The sequence below is a fragment of the Artibeus jamaicensis genome, unplaced genomic scaffold (genome assembly GCF_021234435.1).
Source record: "Artibeus jamaicensis isolate MK-2021 breed Jamaican fruit bat unplaced genomic scaffold, CSHL_Jam_final contig_685, whole genome shotgun sequence".
In the NCBI taxonomy this organism is placed as follows: Eukaryota; Metazoa; Chordata; class Mammalia; order Chiroptera; family Phyllostomidae; genus Artibeus; species Artibeus jamaicensis.
This window is the reverse complement of record NW_026521924.1, coordinates 16,419,821-16,438,009: the sequence shown is the minus strand read 5'-3', so window position 1 is coordinate 16,438,009 and position 18,189 is coordinate 16,419,821. Positions and strand designations below refer to the sequence as shown.

General features: G+C 47.2%; 1 protein-coding gene across 1 annotated transcript; it reads right to left on the bottom strand.

Annotated features, from left to right (window-relative positions):
- Positions 1 to 3,217: 3,217 nt before the first annotated feature.
- Positions 3,218 to 13,144, bottom strand: BPIFA2 (BPI fold containing family A member 2). The gene is made up of 7 exons (XM_053671241.1): positions 13,009 to 13,144; positions 10,956 to 11,100; positions 10,193 to 10,300; positions 8,760 to 8,906; positions 7,545 to 7,563; positions 4,365 to 4,427; positions 3,218 to 3,292 (listed from the first exon to the last, which is right to left on the bottom strand). The coding sequence occupies exons 1-7, from the start codon at positions 13,142 to 13,144 to the stop codon at positions 3,218 to 3,220; spliced, it is 693 nt and encodes a 230-aa protein (XP_053527216.1).
- Between the last annotated feature and the right edge of the window lie 5,045 nt (positions 13,145 to 18,189).

Sequence of the window (18,189 nt, the reverse complement as noted above, 5' to 3'; positions counted from 1 at the left end):
GAAAGCAGTCCCTCCTTCACAGAGTTGTGCAGTGTAACGAGATGGCCACTGGGCAAAGGGGGCAGAGATTCTTTGGGCCTCTTGGGGGGGTAGTCAGATGCCCTACTGGAAAAAATAGGCAGCTGGGATCTTCACATGGGGCTAATGCTGGCATGTGGCCCGAGTGGCATGTCCACACCAACGAACGTGACTGGGGAACGGGCAGCGTGAAACTGAGGGCCTGCATGTGGTGAAGGAAGAACAGCCTCAAGAAGACCTCCTCTGTCATGGGCAGAAAGAAGCAGGGCCTGCTGAGATCTGGTGAGAGGTGGCCAAAGCGCCAGAGAGCTTGGATGTCACCTCTCTGAACAAAGGCTCTCATAGTGTGGGTTCAAATTCTGGCCCTGCCACTTGCTCACTGGGTGGCCTTGGTAAATCACTTTGCCTCTATGAGTCTTGGTTCAAACAATGGTGTTTGATATAAGGATGTTGTGAAGAATTAATGAGCACACGTGTTCCAGCAAAGGCAGCCCTCCGTGATGGCGGTTGTCTTAGCACAAGCAGTGATAAAGTGTCTTGACCATGGCCTGGTGCAGCCTGGGGGAGAACTGAGTGCTGGGGTGCGGGTGGAGGGCCCTTGGGCAGAAAGGTGGTGTTCAACTGTCTCCATGGGACAGTTGAACACCATCGGGGCCCTTGGCCTCACCAAGCAGGTGGGGCTTTCTTGTGCGGCCCACCAGGTGGGTGCACAGGCTGTCAGGACTAGCAATGGAAGAGGTGGATGAGATCTGGGGACTGGAGACCATGGGTGTTCTCAGGTAGTGCTTGAAGAGATCTCAACTCCAGCAGAACTCTGGCCATTCAAAGGACATGGAAGGGCAGGCTGGGATGTGGCCCGGACCTCTGACCTTGTGTATCACTCTGCCCCGTACTCCTGCATCCAGCCAGATCAGGTACCCCTCGATCCTCCACGAGTCCTCTCAGAGTCCCTGGGGGGTACAGGAATCGAGGGAAACACCAGATGGGGTTGTCCCAAGAATGTGACTGTCCTGTTCCCACTTCCTGCCTGGACCAGGGTAGGTGCTCTCTATATACCCACTTAATGTGTGAGTAGATGAATCAAAGGTTCTACACTGCCACACACTGGCCCTCTGTGCCCAGCGTCCCTATTTGTAAAACAAGAAGGTGGGCTGGACAGTCACAGATGTCTCTTCCAGTTCTGGTCCAGGTCTCTGCTGCCCTAGCTGCACTTCCCTCGCCAAATCCCAGAGGGAAGGAGGGCAACGGGTCACACAGGAGGATGTTGTAGCTTTAATTGCTGAGGGTAGAGGGTGACAAGCATAGAGACTTCTGTGTCGACTGTGAAGCCGAGGAGTAGCCGAGAGGGGTCCTTCTCGCTGGACTCAGGCTTTCACTCCAGTCAGATGGTGGCGGCATCTTCCCAGAGGAAGATGCTGTGAGGAAACAAGGTCTAACCACAGGGAAGTAATCTGGAAGGAAACTGCAGGGAGTTAGGCCACTGACAGCAAAGGGGCCCTGTGTGCACCTGCTGTTCACCACACAGCTGCTGCCCAAGTTCTTTCCCATAATCCCCTGGGAGGTCTAAGGCCTTGTAGACGACACGACTGGTACCCATGGGTTGGGGTCTTTCTTTTGCACCTGACATTGAAACATCCTTAGTCCCTCACTCTCCCCTCTCCTCATCTTGGGAATAATGGCAAAAAGACTAATAAGAGCCCTGGTTGTGTAGCTCAGTTGGTTAGAGCATTGTCCCGTTATACGAAGGTTGCTGGTTCAATTCCCAGTCAGGGAACATAACAAGACACCATCAATGAATGTATAAGTAAGTGGAACAACAAATTAGTGATTCTCTCTCTCTTTAAAAACCAATCAAAAAATTTAAAAAACTGATCAAAACCCAGGACTGGAGTCTGGGTTCAGGGCTCTGTACATAATCAGGACCATGAACCAGTCTGAGGTCAGCAACAAGGTCCCATCTGTGACTAATATTAAGGCTTAACCAATAACTGGGGCCAAAGCTCAGTCTGTGGCCAGGATCCAGGCTCAGTATAGCTATGTGATTAAGGTTTGGGGTTTAGAGTGAGACCAGGATCAGGGATCAGCTTGGGACTAGGGTCAGGGTTCAGTCCAAGACCAAGATCAGCAAGATCAGAACTCAGTTTGCTGCAAGCAAAACAAGAGAACCCAAGCTTTGCTTTGGCTTCACCATATTCCCCTGAAGAGGAGGAGACATCCTTTCTTAGCATGTGGCACACGGCCTGGTGCCTCACCAGTGGGGGTCATGACAGCAGTCCTTCTTATGTGCCCTCTCTAGGCAGATTGTTTCAGCAGTGGGACTTCCTTCACAAGTGTATCTGGAAGAACAAAATCAATAGTGGGCCTCAGTCTCCACCAGCTGGAAACCAGACCCCAATGGCTACCACTCTCCAGTGGGTCAGCCTGACAGCCATAGACCTCAGGCATGTCTCTCCACCTCCCTGAGCCTCAGTTTGTTCATCTGTAAAATGGGCACAATGATGGTACCTATCCCACAGGGCTGTTGTGAGGATCCAATGAGATGGTGCATTCAGATCACAGAGTGATTGCCCAAGGAACTGGACCTGTGGCTATTTTTATAGAAGGGCCAGCTCCAGAGCCCTGACACATTCACTTAACCCATTTCCTTTGCTCCAGCATCCCCAGCAACCTGGCCTTGCCTGGAGACCTGAAGGCTAAAGGAAGCCTCCAATGGCTGGGGAAGCCCCAGTACCTCATAAGAAGGCAGAGAGGAAGGAAGGTGTTTATTAGCAATGCTCAACGGATATCAGGCTCTTTAAGCTTTTTCCTTTAATCCACTCACCAACTCCACAATTTTTATAATCTTGTTTTACTCGGGAGCAACTGAGGCTCAAAGAGGCAGAACCAACTGCATCAAGGTCCTACGGTTGCTAAGTAGCAGAGCCAGGGTTTGAATGCAGATCTGGCTCATTTTCTTTCTCACGTCATTCTGTCAGGCAGCTTCTGTGGGTTAACTGACGGATGACAGTAGGAAGCTCTCAGAAGCCCATGGAACCCCTTTCACTCTGCAAGGACCCTTCCAGCTACGCTCTCCCAATTTGCTCAGGATGTTAGGTTCTTCTTCTCTAGGACCCCCTGCCCAGACCAGCCTGTGGGGTGGTCACAGACCTGCATGCCCACCCTGGGAAGGCTGCATAGGGAATGCCTTCACTTTCCCAGACTATGACTTACCGATGGTATTCTGTATATAATCCACACCCAGTGAGCTGACAAAGAGTCTGACCAATGGGCATACCTGAGGGAGGAGAGAGAGGGAGAGGAGAGGGAGGAGGAGGAAAAGGGACAGATCCATTATCAGTCGGCAGCAAACTGGCAGCCACCCACGAAGATACTTTGCACATGGGATCTTAGGACCTTTGACCCTTAGGATTCTGGAACACTAGAAAGTTAGAAGTCCAAAACCTGAGAACCTTAGAGTGCTAGGATTCTAAAACCTACAACCTTAAGCCCTAGAACCTTAAGAATCTAGAGCAGTGACGTCGCAGGCTCCTGCACTCTCGGGGACCTGGAGTTTTAGAGTCAACTAGGACCTGGGAACTATAGAGCAGTGTTTTTCATGATTTTCTCACAGATCCCTGGGGATCTGGTTGAAATACAAATTTCATTTCCATAGGCCTGGGGTGGGGCCTGAGAATCTGCATTTCTAACAAGCTACCAGGTGAGGCCTGTGCTGCTGGCCTGAGGGCCACACACTGAGTAGTGAGACTCTAGTTCTCTGAATCACAAAGACACCAGGAGGAGTGTCCTTTCCTACACCCAGGTTCCTGGCCCCCTCCCGGAGTCTTTGGAACTGTGGGCACACAGCGCCCTTGGTTTTGTAGGGTGCACAGGAGTCCTGCACGAGGCACGTAAGATTTGGGATGATGTGCAAATGAAAAACCTATTCTATAGGTCTGTGTTTATTTTTAAAATTAATTTTGTTATAGGTGATATTAATTTCTATTTATACCAAGGATATGAAGTTTCCTTTTAAAAATAAGTGTGTTTAAATACATTTAAGTAAGTAAAATTGTGTTGACTAAAGGGAAACATTAGCTAAAAACACATGGATAGTATATAACCATGATAGATAGTTCAAGTTTGGGACTCAGTGATTTCAGCTAATGCCAGGCCTCTGCTCCCCTTCCCTCATCCCTCCAGGCTGAACCAACCAGGGCAGGTTCCAGCTGATGTCCCGTGAGAAGTTTGCACCTCAAAAGGAAAGGGGCGTGGAGAGTACAGCTAGGCCTGTAAAGGCTGCATTGCCCACACCAGGCCTAGCTCTGAAGTGGAGCCTCACATCCTCCACCCAGGAGTGGAGGACTCACCTGCTTCTCCACCAGGGTGGACAACGTCTCACTCAGGAAGCTGGACACAGCATCTGTGAGACTCTGTCTGGAAAAGAGAGGAAACTAATGAAGCCTGGGCAAATGGGCAGAGCTGCCAAGCAGCGGGGGCTGGAGAGATGGTGGGGGATGGCAGAGCACCTTGAAGGCCTGTAAACAAATCCAGGGCCACTGAGACGCCTTAAAAAAGAAAGATTGTATATACTTACTTTTAGAGAGAAGGGAGGGAAAGAGAGGGAGAGGAACATCAGTGTGTGAGACATACATCATTTGGTGGCCTCTCACATGCCAGAGACCCAGGCATGAGCCCTGGCTGGGAATCCAACCAGCGATCTCTCTCAATTCACATGCAGGAGCTCAATCCACCGAGCCACACCAGCCTGAGCCAAGGTGTCTTTCTAAGCACAGACAGAGTCTCCCTCTATCCAGAAGAATCATCACTTACAACCCCCTGTCTGGAGTAAGCAGCTCATCGCAATACCTCGAGAGTCTCATCACAACCCAGTTCATTCAGCAAATGTTACAGAGCTGGGACTACATGCCAGGGGCCAAGCTAGGCTGGAGACATGAGGATGAGCAAAGTACAAACAGCTCCTAACCTGGTACCTAAACTTTAAACAAGTCTTGCTAAGGCTGGTTCCTTCCCACCTTCAGCTCCAAACGCAACTGTCACCTCCTCAGGACAGCCCTCTCTTACTGCTCCCCAAAGGGAGAGCTTTGCATCACAGTTCCCTGATAAGTGTGCTGCTCTGCCCAGGGCTTCTGCCATCTGATACATTGCTTGAGAGCTCTTTTTAAAAAAATATATATATTTTATTGCTGAAGTAGAGAACAAGGGGACAGTGACCAGAGGGGAGAGGGAAAAGAATTTAAGGGGGAAAAGGGGGAGGGATTTGGAGGAACAAATAGGAAGGACACAGGGACAAGAACTAAGGGGGGTGGAAATGGGAGGGAGGTGGGGAGCATGGGGCGGGGGAGGCTGGGATGGGAGAAATAGACAAAAAATGTACTTGAAAAATAACTAAATAAAATTTTAAAAAATAAAAAAAAAATATTTTTTATTGATTATGCCATTACAGTTGCTCTATTCCCCCCTTCATTCCCCTCCACCCTGCACACCCCTCCCCCAACATTCCCCCCTTTAGTTTATAACCACGTGTCTCAAGTTCTTTAGATTCTATATTTCCCATACTATTCTTGCCTTCCCCCTTATCTATTTTCTACCTACCGTCTATGCTACTTATTTTCTGTACTTTCTCCCCCCTTCTCCTCCGCCCATTCCCCTGTTGTTAACCCTCTATGTGCTCTCCATTTCTATGGTTCTGCTCCTGATCTAGCTGTCCTCTTAGTTTGCTTTTGTTTTAGGTATGGTTGTTAATAACTGTGAATTTGCTGTCCTTTCACTGTTCATATTTTTTATCTTCTTTTTCTTAGGTAAGTCCCTTTAACATTTCATATAATAAGGGCTTGGTGATGATGAACTCCTTGAATTAGATCTTATCTGAGAAGCACTTTATCTGTCCTTCCATTCTAAATGAAAGCTTTGCTGGATAGAGCAATCTTGGATGTAGGTCTTTGGATTTCATGACTTAGAATACTTCTTTCCAGTCCCTTCTTGCCTATACGGTCTATTTTGAGAAATCCACTGACAGTCTGATGGGAACTCCTTTGTAGGTGACTGTCCCCTTAGCTCTTGCTGCTTCTAGGATTCTTTCCTTCATTTTAATCTTGGCTAATGTAATGATGATGTGCCTTGGTGTGTTCCTTCTTGGGTCCAACTTCTTTGGGACTCTCTGAGCTTCCTGGATTTCCTGGAAGTCTATTTCCTTTGCCAGATTGGGGAAGTTCTCCTTAATTATTTGTTCAAATAAATTTTCCACTCGTGGTTGTTCCTCTTCCCCTTCTGGTACCCCTATAATTCAGATGTTGGAGCGTTTAAAGATGTTCTGGAGGTTCCTAAGCCTCTCCTCATTTTTTTGAATTGTTGTTTCTTCATTCTTTTCTGTTTGGTCATTTTTTCCTTCCTTCTAGTCCACTCCCTTGATTTGAGTCCCAGTTTTCTTTCCATTACTATTGGTTTCCTGTGTATTTCCCTTCATTTCCATTAGTTTAGCCTTCATATGTTCCTCTAATTTGTGACTAAAATCAACCAGTTCTGTGAGCATCCTGATCACCAGTGTTTTGAACTGTGCATCTGAGAGTTTGGCTATTTCTTCATCACTAGTTTTATTGGCTCTGGGGCTTTGAGCTGTTTTTCTTGAGCCATAATGTTTTGCTCTGTTTGCACCTGTTAGGTATGAGGAGCGGAGCCTTAGGTGTTCACCAGGCGGGGCCACGCAGGTCTCTGGTTTGTGATGCTGTATGCGGGGGCAGGGTCAGAGGGGGACAATGGCAGTCCCCTCTCCACTGGGTCCTGTGCGGTCTGTCTCAGTCTCACTGTACGCTCCTTCTCCAGTTATTTGCGTGCGAATGTGTGACCGCGGTCCGCCCTCAGTGGGTCCGCCCGCTGCTACTCCACACCTGGGATCCACCCACTGCCTGCCTGCCCACCTGGGTCACGCTCCAGTTGGTCCGGTGGATCTTTCCAGCCCGACCCCACTCTGCTGCTGGCTCTGCCCCTCTTACTGGTTTGGCTGAAGGGTTCGTTGTTGTCAGACTTCCATGTAGTTCAATTTTCTGTGGTTTGGCTGCATTTTTGTTGCTAAAACTTTGTTGTTTTTAAACTTGGTTGTGAGAGAAGGCAGAGTGTTTCCACCTATGCCTCCATCTTTGCGGAAGTCCAAGAGCTCATTATTGATGGACTGAATGCTTGCCTGTCTGCCTTTCCCTCAGGACACTAAGCACCACAAAAACAGGTCCTTGTCTGTTCTCGGCCAACAAAGTCTCCAGAGAGTGGAACACTGACTGCCGGGACATAGCAGATACTCAATCCATTTGTAGATGAGAGAATGAATGAAGTAAACGTACAATTAAAGGTGTAATGACAACTTGTGACAAAAACTTTGAAAGGTGAGAGTAGACATTTTTGAGAGAGAATGAGAAGAACCTCGTTTTAGAGCCTGAAGGAAGAGAAGGGCATCGAAGTGGAGGGGACCAAAGGTATTCTAGTAGCTAGGACAGCTCTGGACCAGTTTGGAGGTGGGAAAGAGTAAACCAGGGCACAGAGCAAAGGCCAGTGTGTCTGCCCAGGGTGAACAAGGGGGAGTGAAGTGAGATGAGGATGGCACAGATCACGCAGAGCCTAGATGACCATGGGGAGGACTTGGGATTTCATCCAAAGTGGAAGGAAATGCCTTGAGAGGACTTAGGGCAGCAGAATGGAATGCCATGTTACAGATATGGACATTGAGACCCAGAGCAGCAAGATGAATTCCCTGGGGCAAAGCATGCCCAGGGGAGCTCAGGCCTTTCCAGCCAATAGCAGGCCTTGGAACCTTTCTTTGGTTTCACGGGGGTCTTCAGGCAACCCTGGTGGGGGTAGGGTGGATTGACCTCTGCCAATGGCTCAGCCTTATTCCCTGACAAGGCCAGCCTGCCCCAGCCCTCAGCTTCCAGAGCATCTCTCCTCTCCAAGCCACAGCCAGGGTGGCCCTTTCTCCCTCAACCCTCTTCCTGGGGCCAAACTGGCTCTTTCAATCACACAGTTTAAGGTGTAGATTTTTGTGGATTAACAGGGATCAATGATTTTAATGGGGAGGATTATGTTTTCAAAATACCATTTCAGAAGCTTTCCAGGGGGTGGAGAACAATTTGGGGACAATCTGAAATCAGAGCCCTTGGTGGACATTTATTCCTCTTTCCCCTCCCAACCAGAGGCAAAAAGGTAAATATAACTGATGTTGGTGATTGAGAGTGTGGCATAACAGTGAAGGGGTATTTCTTCAAGAAGATATAGCAATCCTAAATATGCAGTCCCAAACGACAGAGCTTCAAAAAGTGAGAAGGAAAATTCTGGTAGAGCTGAAGAATGAAATAAGCAAATTCACAATTATAGTTGGAGATGTCAACACTCCTGTCTTAGACATAATGGAGACAACAAAGAGACACAGAGTCAGCACAGATATTATTATTATTAAGAGCTTAGTATAAGCCAGGCTATATGCTAAACACTTGTATTTTATCACTTGGTTAGCTCAGCAGCCTATGAGTAGGTAGTACTGTTAACTTCAGTTTACAGAGGAAAAAACAGGTTCAGAGAGGTTATTACAAGGTTATAAGTTAGTAACAGAGCTGATATTTGAACTGAGGTATGTCTGACTACAGAGCCTAAACGTGTTTTCACCACACTGTGTCACCTCCCAGGTAGAGGAATAGGGCTGAATTTAGGGTCCTTGACACACCTGAGAGCCCAGCTCTGCTGAGATGGGCGGGACTTACCTGTCCAGCAAGCTCAATGAGATGCTAGCTGGGTCGCTGATGCATTGTGACACGGCCACTTTGGATTTTCCATCCTGGGTTTCAATGCTGACACCGTTCAGGAGGTCCACGGAGAGCTTCAGGTCAGCTGTATTTCCAATGACAGGCCTGCAGGAAATAAGATTCACTGTGAAGAGAGGTCTAGAAGACCTTCCACACTGCCTGTGTGGCCATCATCCAAGATATATATGGATAATGTCAACCTTGTTAATATGTTTTATGAGATCAACATATTTATATTAGGTGCTTCTTCTTGGCCACGTAGGTTTGGTTCATATGAAATTTTTCTATAGAATCACACTAATAACTAAAATAATAAGTTAACATTTATTGAGCAGAAATTATGTTAGGCACTTACAAAAGGTGTTTTGCCTGGATCAAACCATCTAATTATTGCAGCAAGACCACGAGGGAAAAGCACCATTATTATCTGTATTTCAAAATGAGGAAGCATTGATATAGAGATGTTAAGTAACTAATCCAAGTTCTCACAGCTAAAGTATGATGAAATGATACTGTACTTAATTTACAAAGGTCTTTCCACAGGTGCTCATTCTCTTAACTCTCTATTTTTAAGTAATTAATATACTTTAAGATGATAGTTTTTAACCATATGATTTCACTTATATGTGGAATCTAATGAACAAAATAAACAAACAAAATAGAAACAGACTCACGGATAGAGAGAATTGAGTGACAGCTGTCAGAAAGAATGGAGGCTGGGGAGATGAGTGAAATAGGTAAAGGAATTAAGCAACAAACAAACAAACAAACAAAAACCCCCAAAACTCATCGACACAGACCACAGTTTGGTGATTACCAAAGAGGAGGGCGGTTGCAGGGAGATAAAGGGTGATGGAAGGCAACTAGACTTTGGATGGTGGACACACAATGCAGTGGTGCAGGCAATGCATTTTAGAATTGTTCTCTTAAAACATAATTTTATTGACCAATGTAACCACAATAAATTCAATCAAAATAAATTAAAGTACAAAACTATATTTTTCACACATGCCCTTTATTATACTATACACCACTATATGCATTTATCTGTAATGGTTACTGTTATTTAAAGAAAATCTTGAGAGACAAAATACTGCTAGAGAAAATTTTGCCAAAGAGTTATAAATGTCCTCTCCATTTTTGCAAATTTCACTATTAATTAAATGTTATGATTCCAGAAATACATTTAATGGAGGATTCTTTTTAAAAAGACTTAGTTGTGGCCAAAGTTTATTAGAACTTTTTAGAAATCAGGATTTTAGAGCTTAGAAACAGCCCTTATTTATAGATTGGGCCACAGTGCAGCACAGCAAAGTGTGTGCTTCGAGTGTGGAGACCCATTGGCTACCCTGCACTGCCCGCCCCAGTCTCAGATTCGAACGCATACTCACAGGGCCAGTTCGACGTCAGCGCTGATGGGGATGCTCACGTTAAGTCCATGGCCATCAGAAGTCAGTTTCGGTTTGACATCCAGGAGCTGGACGTTACTGACTTTCAATCTGTGCAAAAAACAGAATTCACTCTCGTCATTCCTCATTGAAAGCCATTAGTCAAGCATGTCTCTATACCGGGAGCATGCCAGGCAGTTGGGCCTCATCAGCTTTGCTTACTTTGGTCTTTACCATAGCCCCTTCAGAGGTTTGATTGTCTCCATTTCATAGCATGGCATACGGAGGATCAGACAGTTGTGATTTCTCCCAAGATTCCAAGGAAGAATAACTGCCAGGTCCAGGGTTTGAACCCACAACTGTTTACTCCAAAACTCTTATGTGTGAAACCAGTGGGTGTGAAGACTTTAATTATATTTCTTCTGAGGGGATTCAGAATTTTATTCTCAGCAATATGTGGAAAAGAAAGTCTTAGTCCCTGGAAAAGGGAATCCAGGCATCAGCAAACATGTGGAGGTGTGAGTGAAGAGAACCTTCATCATGACCCTGAAGTCACAGAATGTGGAAGCTGAAACACACGGAATGCCAAGAATGGCTCTGTGGCCCTGCCTGTAATTTACTCAAGTTCTGGTGGACCTGGCCTCAGACCACCTTGGTTCTGTGGGAGGACAAGTTTTGTTGTTATCTTTCTGTCTCTAATCTTAAACTTATCCCCTGCCCCAAAGATATGGAGAGCAAAGATCTCCACCATGAAGCACCTACTTACCCCAAAATGTCCTTCTTAACTGACAAGACTTTGGAAACAGCACCAGCCAACAGATCCTCAGCTTTCTGTAACACCTGCTCAGTCAGTTGCCCAAGCTTGGAGTTCTGAAGGCTGTCAAGGTCATGCTTTAGGTTTCCAGCCACAGCTGACAGAAACAATCACTATTTAGTGTTATGTACCACTTATGAAGTACCTACCATGCACCAGGTACTAGATTAGACTGTTTGCTGATGTTATTCCCTTTAATCTTCCTAACAACTCAGTGAGGTAGATCTTGATATTGTCTGCATTTTGCAGATGAGGAAATGAAGGGTGAAAAGTTTAAGAAACGTGCCTAAAGACACACAGCTGCAGAGCCCCTCTTCCTCCCATGCTGTCTTCATGCTAATATACACCCATGATTCATCAACAGAGAAATCAATCAATTAGCCAGGCAATCGATAGTGATCGTTCAAGCAACTTCTAGCGGTGACTTGGAGGGTCTCTTGCTCTAAATGAGATGTCCACACGAGTTTCAAAAACTAGGTCAAAGTGAGAGAGTAAACTATAATACGGAAAATCTAGAATCAAGAAAAAATATGACTCAAACCCATAAAAGTGACGAACTGCAGTCCGAGGAAGAGAACCCTGCACCAGGCCCAGAAAGCAAGAATTCACATGGGAGCAGGAGATCAGTATCTGGTGGGGGAGTCTCCAGTGAAAAGAGGGATTCGATAGAATAAATGATATGATAGGTATGGAATGGTGCACGTGAAAAGAGTTAAGGATATGTGAGTAAAATAACTTCAGTGAGAAACAGCAAGGCAATTACTAATTCAAGGAAAAACAAAAGACTGCACGGGAGAAGATATGTAATTGTAGCACTACAACTCAGCTGTGCAATGAACAGTATCTACCCAGTTGTAATGATGCAAACTGAAGATGCCAATTTAAATAGAACTGTGTCTGGTCTTATAACTCACTGGGTGACCTTAACCCAGACACTTCTGTTTCTGAGCTTAGTTTTCTCAGAAGTGAAGTTGAAGATTGAATCTCTTCTGTATCTTTGAAGGTTGCCTGATAATATTGGAAAGGTGGCCATTTCCAGGAGTTACTAAACTCCTATAAAGATGTTTATCAGCCCTGGCTGGTGTAGCTCAGTGGATTGAGCACGGGGCTGCGAACCAGACAATTGCAGTTCAATTCCTGGTCAGGGCACATTCCTGAGTTGCAGGCCAGTTCCCTGCAGGCCAATTCCCAGCAGGGGACGCACGAAAGGCAACCATACATCGATGTTTCTCTCCCTCTCTCCTTCCCTTTCCCTCTAAAGATAAAAAATAAAATCTTAAAAAAAAGATTTTTATCAATGTGCTGTTAATTTTTTTAGAAAAGGAAGAGAAAGCCAAGTTCTTTTTAAGAAATCAGAATAAAAAAAGAGATCAATTAACTCTAAAAGCTGGGATATAACTACCTAGGCTAGGTGGAGTTAACTTCTAATGAATTAATACAAATCAGTAAGAAAAGTAAACAACCCAACAGAAATAATATGCTAAGAATATGAACAAAACATTTACATTTAAAATATGTAAAAAACTACAAATATGAAAATGTGAGTGGATTTTCTTATAATTAGAGAAATGTAAAGTGAAATGAATTACAATCTTTCACCTATGACATTGGCAAACATTTAAATTGTCTGTACCAGTGCTGTTGAGGGAGCACAGAGAAAGGTACTCCCACCAACTGTTGGAGAAAATGTTAACATAGGGGATTATTTGTCAACATCTACTAGAATTTAAAATGTGCATATTTTTGAACTTTTGAAACCTCACTTTTAGGAACTTATCCTATTCATCTGCTGGAAAAAGTTTGCCATGACATAATATGTAAAGGAATATTCATTTAAGCATTGCTTATTTGTAGAAAAATAGAGTTTGTAGGAAAAAAAAAACCATCATCAAGGGAACCACCCAGGAAACCACCCAGAAAGGGCGGTCCCTGGTGGCAGCCCCTGGTTAATGAAGCCTAGTGTTTAGGAAACAGGTGCCACCCATCATCAATCTTACTGACTCACTTTGAACTGTATCCTCAACGATCTCATGTCCTTTATTGATAACATTTTTTAGGTCATTGCCAAGGTTCCCAAGAAGTGATGCTGAGGTCCCAGTGAGCAGGGCACACAAGAGAACAACTTTCCAAAGCTGAAACATCTTGTCTTGATGCCTGGGCATTCATAGGAGAAACAGGAGTAAGAATTAGCCAGTAGGAAAAGGAATTTTTAGTGAACACTGCCATTTACAAAAAGGTTTTTTCCACATGCTGGCTTCTTTGCTTGGAAAATTTGTCCTCCTCTTTGCATTTTTCACCCAAGTCACATCCTGTAGACTCTCTGGCTTCAGTAAGACAACATGTCCTCTGTGAAGCCTACTCTATGCCCCTCTCTAGAGTCTGGGTTCGGGGGTTTCACCCCAGCATTTTTCTGCCTTCGTTTTCTGCTGAGTGTCCTGAGTACCAATGACATGATGAGCTGTCCTTCTCTGTCACCAGGCTGTGAACTCTTTAGAGGAGGAATTGTGACATTTCACTGTTGAATCCTCAGCCCCCAGTAAAAAAAAAAACAAAAAAACAAAAAAAACAAAAAAAACCTGCACCCAGTGCAGCTTCAATGAATAACTATTTGCTGAATAAAAGTATGAACAAATACATGGCCACCATGTCGTGACCCTGCATTGCTCATCAGTTTGACACTTCCCTGAATATAATCTCTATCTACCTCTTAATTTGCTATGTTCAAAATATTAGCTAACCCGGGCAGCCCCAGGCCTCTGACTCTTGCTCCCAAAGTCTACGGGAGACCACCACCCTGTGGGGTGACCTCGGGGGGAAGCCTGCCACTCACAGGTTCGGAGGAGGATGCTCACGAATCCTTCTTTCCCTGCACGGTCTCCTAGGATTCTTCTGGGTGGTGCTGGCCCTTTTATTGGTGGCCACAGGATGGGAGGCTGCCCATGGAAGCCATCCTTGGTTCCGCGGTCATCCAAGGAGACTCCAAAGAAAATAACCCCTGTCCGGAATGAGCAGAGAGGCTCCAACCCAAAGGTCACCTGCATGTTTGAGTTGGAATGGATGGACATGGGACGGACTTCCTGCCAAAACTAAGACCAGGTTCTCGTGGTGCCTCCAGCTGCCAAGACGGTGGTGGCCATTGTGAGTGGGGTTTGGGGTGAAGACTCAGAATGGACAAATTAGAGAACGTGCTGGTGGGAGAACCTATAATGATCATCCAGCCTATTTCTTTCATCATTTGGAAACCGACCCTCAGAGAGGGGAAATAACCAGCCTCTCTGGTTATTTGCTGAAACCGTCCAGCAAGACAGGGACAGAGATGGGACCAGAACTGCGGTCTACAGAAGGTCAGGGTCAGCGACCACAAAAGTCCTCCCACCCAATCCTCTGGCTCCAAGCACTGTCTACAATATAGTTCACAATGGAGCCAGCCTCTGTGCGAATGTTTGCAGTCATGGGGAGTTCATTACCTCTTAAGGCTGCCTCTTCTATCAAGTTAGACTTTCTCCTGAGAGTGAATGGAATCCGCCTCATGTTACCCCCGTGGGTGGACAACAGTGAAGCCCAGAAAGGTTAAGCGCCTGGCCTGAGGTTGCATGGCCAGTGTCAGGGGGCAAACCCCACAGTCTGTCATCCCTGGCACACCTGCCCCATTCATTCTGCTGTCAGCACAGCAGCCAGAGAAGCAACAGTCAGCTTAAACCCAAATTCTTACCGCGCCCTATAGGGGCCTGTGCCGCCGTACCACTGTCTCTCCACACCCCTCTCTCACCTCTCCCTCCGGGTCCCTACCCTGCCTTCCTTCTATTCCAGAAAATTCTGACCTCTTTCCTGCTTTGGGCCTTTGCACATGCTGCTCTCTCTGTCTAGGAGTCTCCTCTGCAATGGTCCCCAACTCTTGATGTAACCCCTTCAGAAGCTCCCTGACTGCCCACCTGAGGTGTCCCCTGTCTCCCTTGACCTCGGGAGGACCCTGACCTCGGCTCCTCGATGGCTTCTTTCATAGCAAATCGCCACAATTTGATTTTTTTAACTCATTCTCTACCCTCGGCAAATTGTTGACACCCTGTGCCGAGATTTTCGTCGTGTGTGGCATTCAAAGACTCTGGCCTGTCTCTAGAATGCTCCAAACCTCTCTCCAGGGCAGCCACTGCCTGGGAAGGTGAATGTCCCCACCGCCAGGATGCTCCGAAACTGGACGAGGTGACAACTGAGCTCCTGGGGGACTTGTCCTGACTGTGAGCCTGGATTCTGTTTCCTTGGTCTATTGTTGAAAGACCGTTGTTGCCCGTTGTGATGTTTCTTCCGCTCAGGTTTTCTCCCTGCCCCAGTCTAGCTCTCCTGCGTGGGTGTCCTTCCCTCAGGCTCCCCGTCTCCTTCCCTTTCTCACCCTCCCCACCTCCCAAGACCCCAACTCCACCCAGCCGAGGGCTTCTGGAGCCCTGGCGGCTCCGGTTCGGGTGCCGCCTCTCAGCAGGAATCACACGAGGGACAGAGCCAGGCCCCTGCTGGCATTGGCGCCTCGCAAAGTCAAGCTCTAAGGTGTCACAGACTGGTCTCCTGAGTGTGGGCCTAGGGAGGTGCCACGAAGGCAAGACACTGTCCTCTCAGATGCAGCTCCGATGTCCTAAGGAGCCGTATTCTCAGGGTCACCCACACTTTGGCAGTGTCCCTGGCCCCAGCTCACATGAGGACAGGACTTCAAGGGCCCTGTCCGCTAAAGCACTGGGGGGATCCCCCATGTCTGATCCACACCAGGCTAAGCCTCCCAAAGTGGGGAGAAACCATGCCCCCTTCATCCTGAGGCCCTCCACGTTCTCCTCCCATGGCCTGTGCACAACTTGTGAACAAGCATACACACTTCTGTGCATGTAGTTTGTGCGCATGTCTGCACACACACATGTGCTTCTGTGCACATGTACAAGACAGCACAAGACAGACTCGTCTGAAGAAGCATCTCACCGCCTAAGTGAGGAGAACTTTTTGCAGAACCATAGAGGCTATGTTGCCACTGTTTTGAATGAAAGGGTTCACTCCCCGCAAAGGTGGATGTGAGACTCCCCAGGCTGTCTGGGCCCGCTATTTTTTTCCTTAAAGATTTTAGATACAACTATCTGGCAAAGCCCATGAGAGAATGAAGCCCATACTAAGGAAATGAGAAAATATATATCAGGTGGGTGCCTGGATCTAATTGTGCCTGAAGTCACGTATACCCCTGGAGTTTTCAGTTTAAATACATATCTCCCCACTTTTTCCTTAAGCCCTTATGCCTTGAATTCCTGCCACAGAAACGCACAGCAGTCCTGCCTCACACATTTGAACACTCACACTGGCCTCCTCCTTCTGACTGATGCTCGAAGTCACACGCTGCACTTGAACGACGACAGACACCAAAGTCAGGGAAGCACTTAGAGGTCATCATTTAACCTCCTTGCTCGGAAGTCTGGGGAGCCTGTGGCCCAAAAAAGGAGAAGGAATCATCCAAGGCCACACAGTGACCTTGAACACCACTGATGTTCCACTTGTATTGCATATCTTATAGTTTTGTTGGAATTTTCTACTGTGGGGCAATAGCCTTAAGGAAAAAAAGATTACACGGAGTTGCCTAGGAAACTTGTTTAAAATGCAAGTGCTTGAGCCCCATCTCTGATAATTTGGGTCAAGGGCTCTGGGAGCCCAAGAGTGGCCTGCGTCCAGCTGTTCCGTCCCGTTTGTCGGCCAGAAACAGGAATGACTAGACTCAATGACTCAGGTGCTTTCCACCCTGATTTCTATGAGCTGTGAACCCCCCACCCCAGCCTCTGGAGCCTCTTGGCTCAGCCCAGGCATGACACACATAACCCTGCAGCTCGCTGGGACCCTGGCACCAGGTTTGCTGCTCTAGGCACACTTTCCCCATCAGTCCTCATGACACCCCCATGAGGAGGGTTTGAGCCCTATTTTCCAGCCGAGGAAGCTGAGATTCAGACCAGGTATGTGAGGCCAGGGCCTCACAAAGACAGGAACCAAGCATTTGGGTCCCCAGAGAAAGTCTTCTGGCCAAGGTCACATTGAAGCCATCTGTTGGGGCGGAATAGCCCTTGGGCTTGAATATCCTGTTTATCCTTCAGCCTCTGCTGTTTGAGTTGGTTGTAACGCCTGGTGCATTGGCCTGTCAACCTGGCACCGGCACAGGAAACTCAGGTGGATGCCCACGTGACAACAGATGCACTGGCAGAGAGCTCAGGGGCACCTGCGTCTGTCTCCTCTGCTCCCCCACCGGAAACTCAGCAAGCACCAGGCAGGCCTGCTGTTCACAGGAACATGGCCCGGGGGGAGGGCTCAATGAGCTGGGGTGCTCGCCTCCCTTGCACTGGCCCTGGTTCTGCCACGGGAGCACAGAGCGGCGAGAGGGCAGCAGCCTAGGTTCTCAGGCCTGGACTGAGACTCGGAGAACCCAGGCAAGTAGAGTCATGCTGGGTGACCTTGGACCAGTCATCATTCCCCCTTTCCTGGCTGCCTGGCACTCAGTTCTGCAAACATATGAGGCCCTTCCTCATCAAGATGTGAGAACAGAGCTGAGGGCTGTGCTGAAATCTTGTGGAGAGAGTTTTTCCCACCCCAGGAACACAGCCCAGGGAGTGGAGTGTGATGTGGTGACCTTAGACCTTGTATGAGTCCCAGGCCTCAGTTGCTCCATCTGTAAAATGGGACAAACGCCTCTGTGCCTGGATCCCAGCACCCAAATGGAAATCAAAGGGTGCCCAGGGGGCTCTGAGGGTGTTGGTCAGTGCCTGGCTCTGGGGTTGGGTTTGTGTCCAGTCTCTCTGCCCGATGTTGGCTGCATAAACTGTATCAGGTGGTATCTCGCTGACCCTCAGGCTCCTTATCTGTGAAATGGGATGAGCTACAGGATGTGTTGAGGAAAGGGTGGGATAATGCATGTGAAAGGGTTAGAACGTGGTTGGCCCTGAGTACGTGGTAACAGCAATGAGGATGATTATAATTATTGTTGGTTTCTGGTCACTTCACTTCTCTCCACCTGTGTTCCCATCGATATGTGAAGATAAATGAGATAATGCATCCAATATGCTTAATGCTCAATTACCCTCAACTATGCTTTTTTTTTTTTGCGTGCAGTGAGGAGCTGATGTGCCGAAAGGGGTTCGGGCCTTCAGGATACCAGTGTCCACCAGTTCTGTCTTCATGA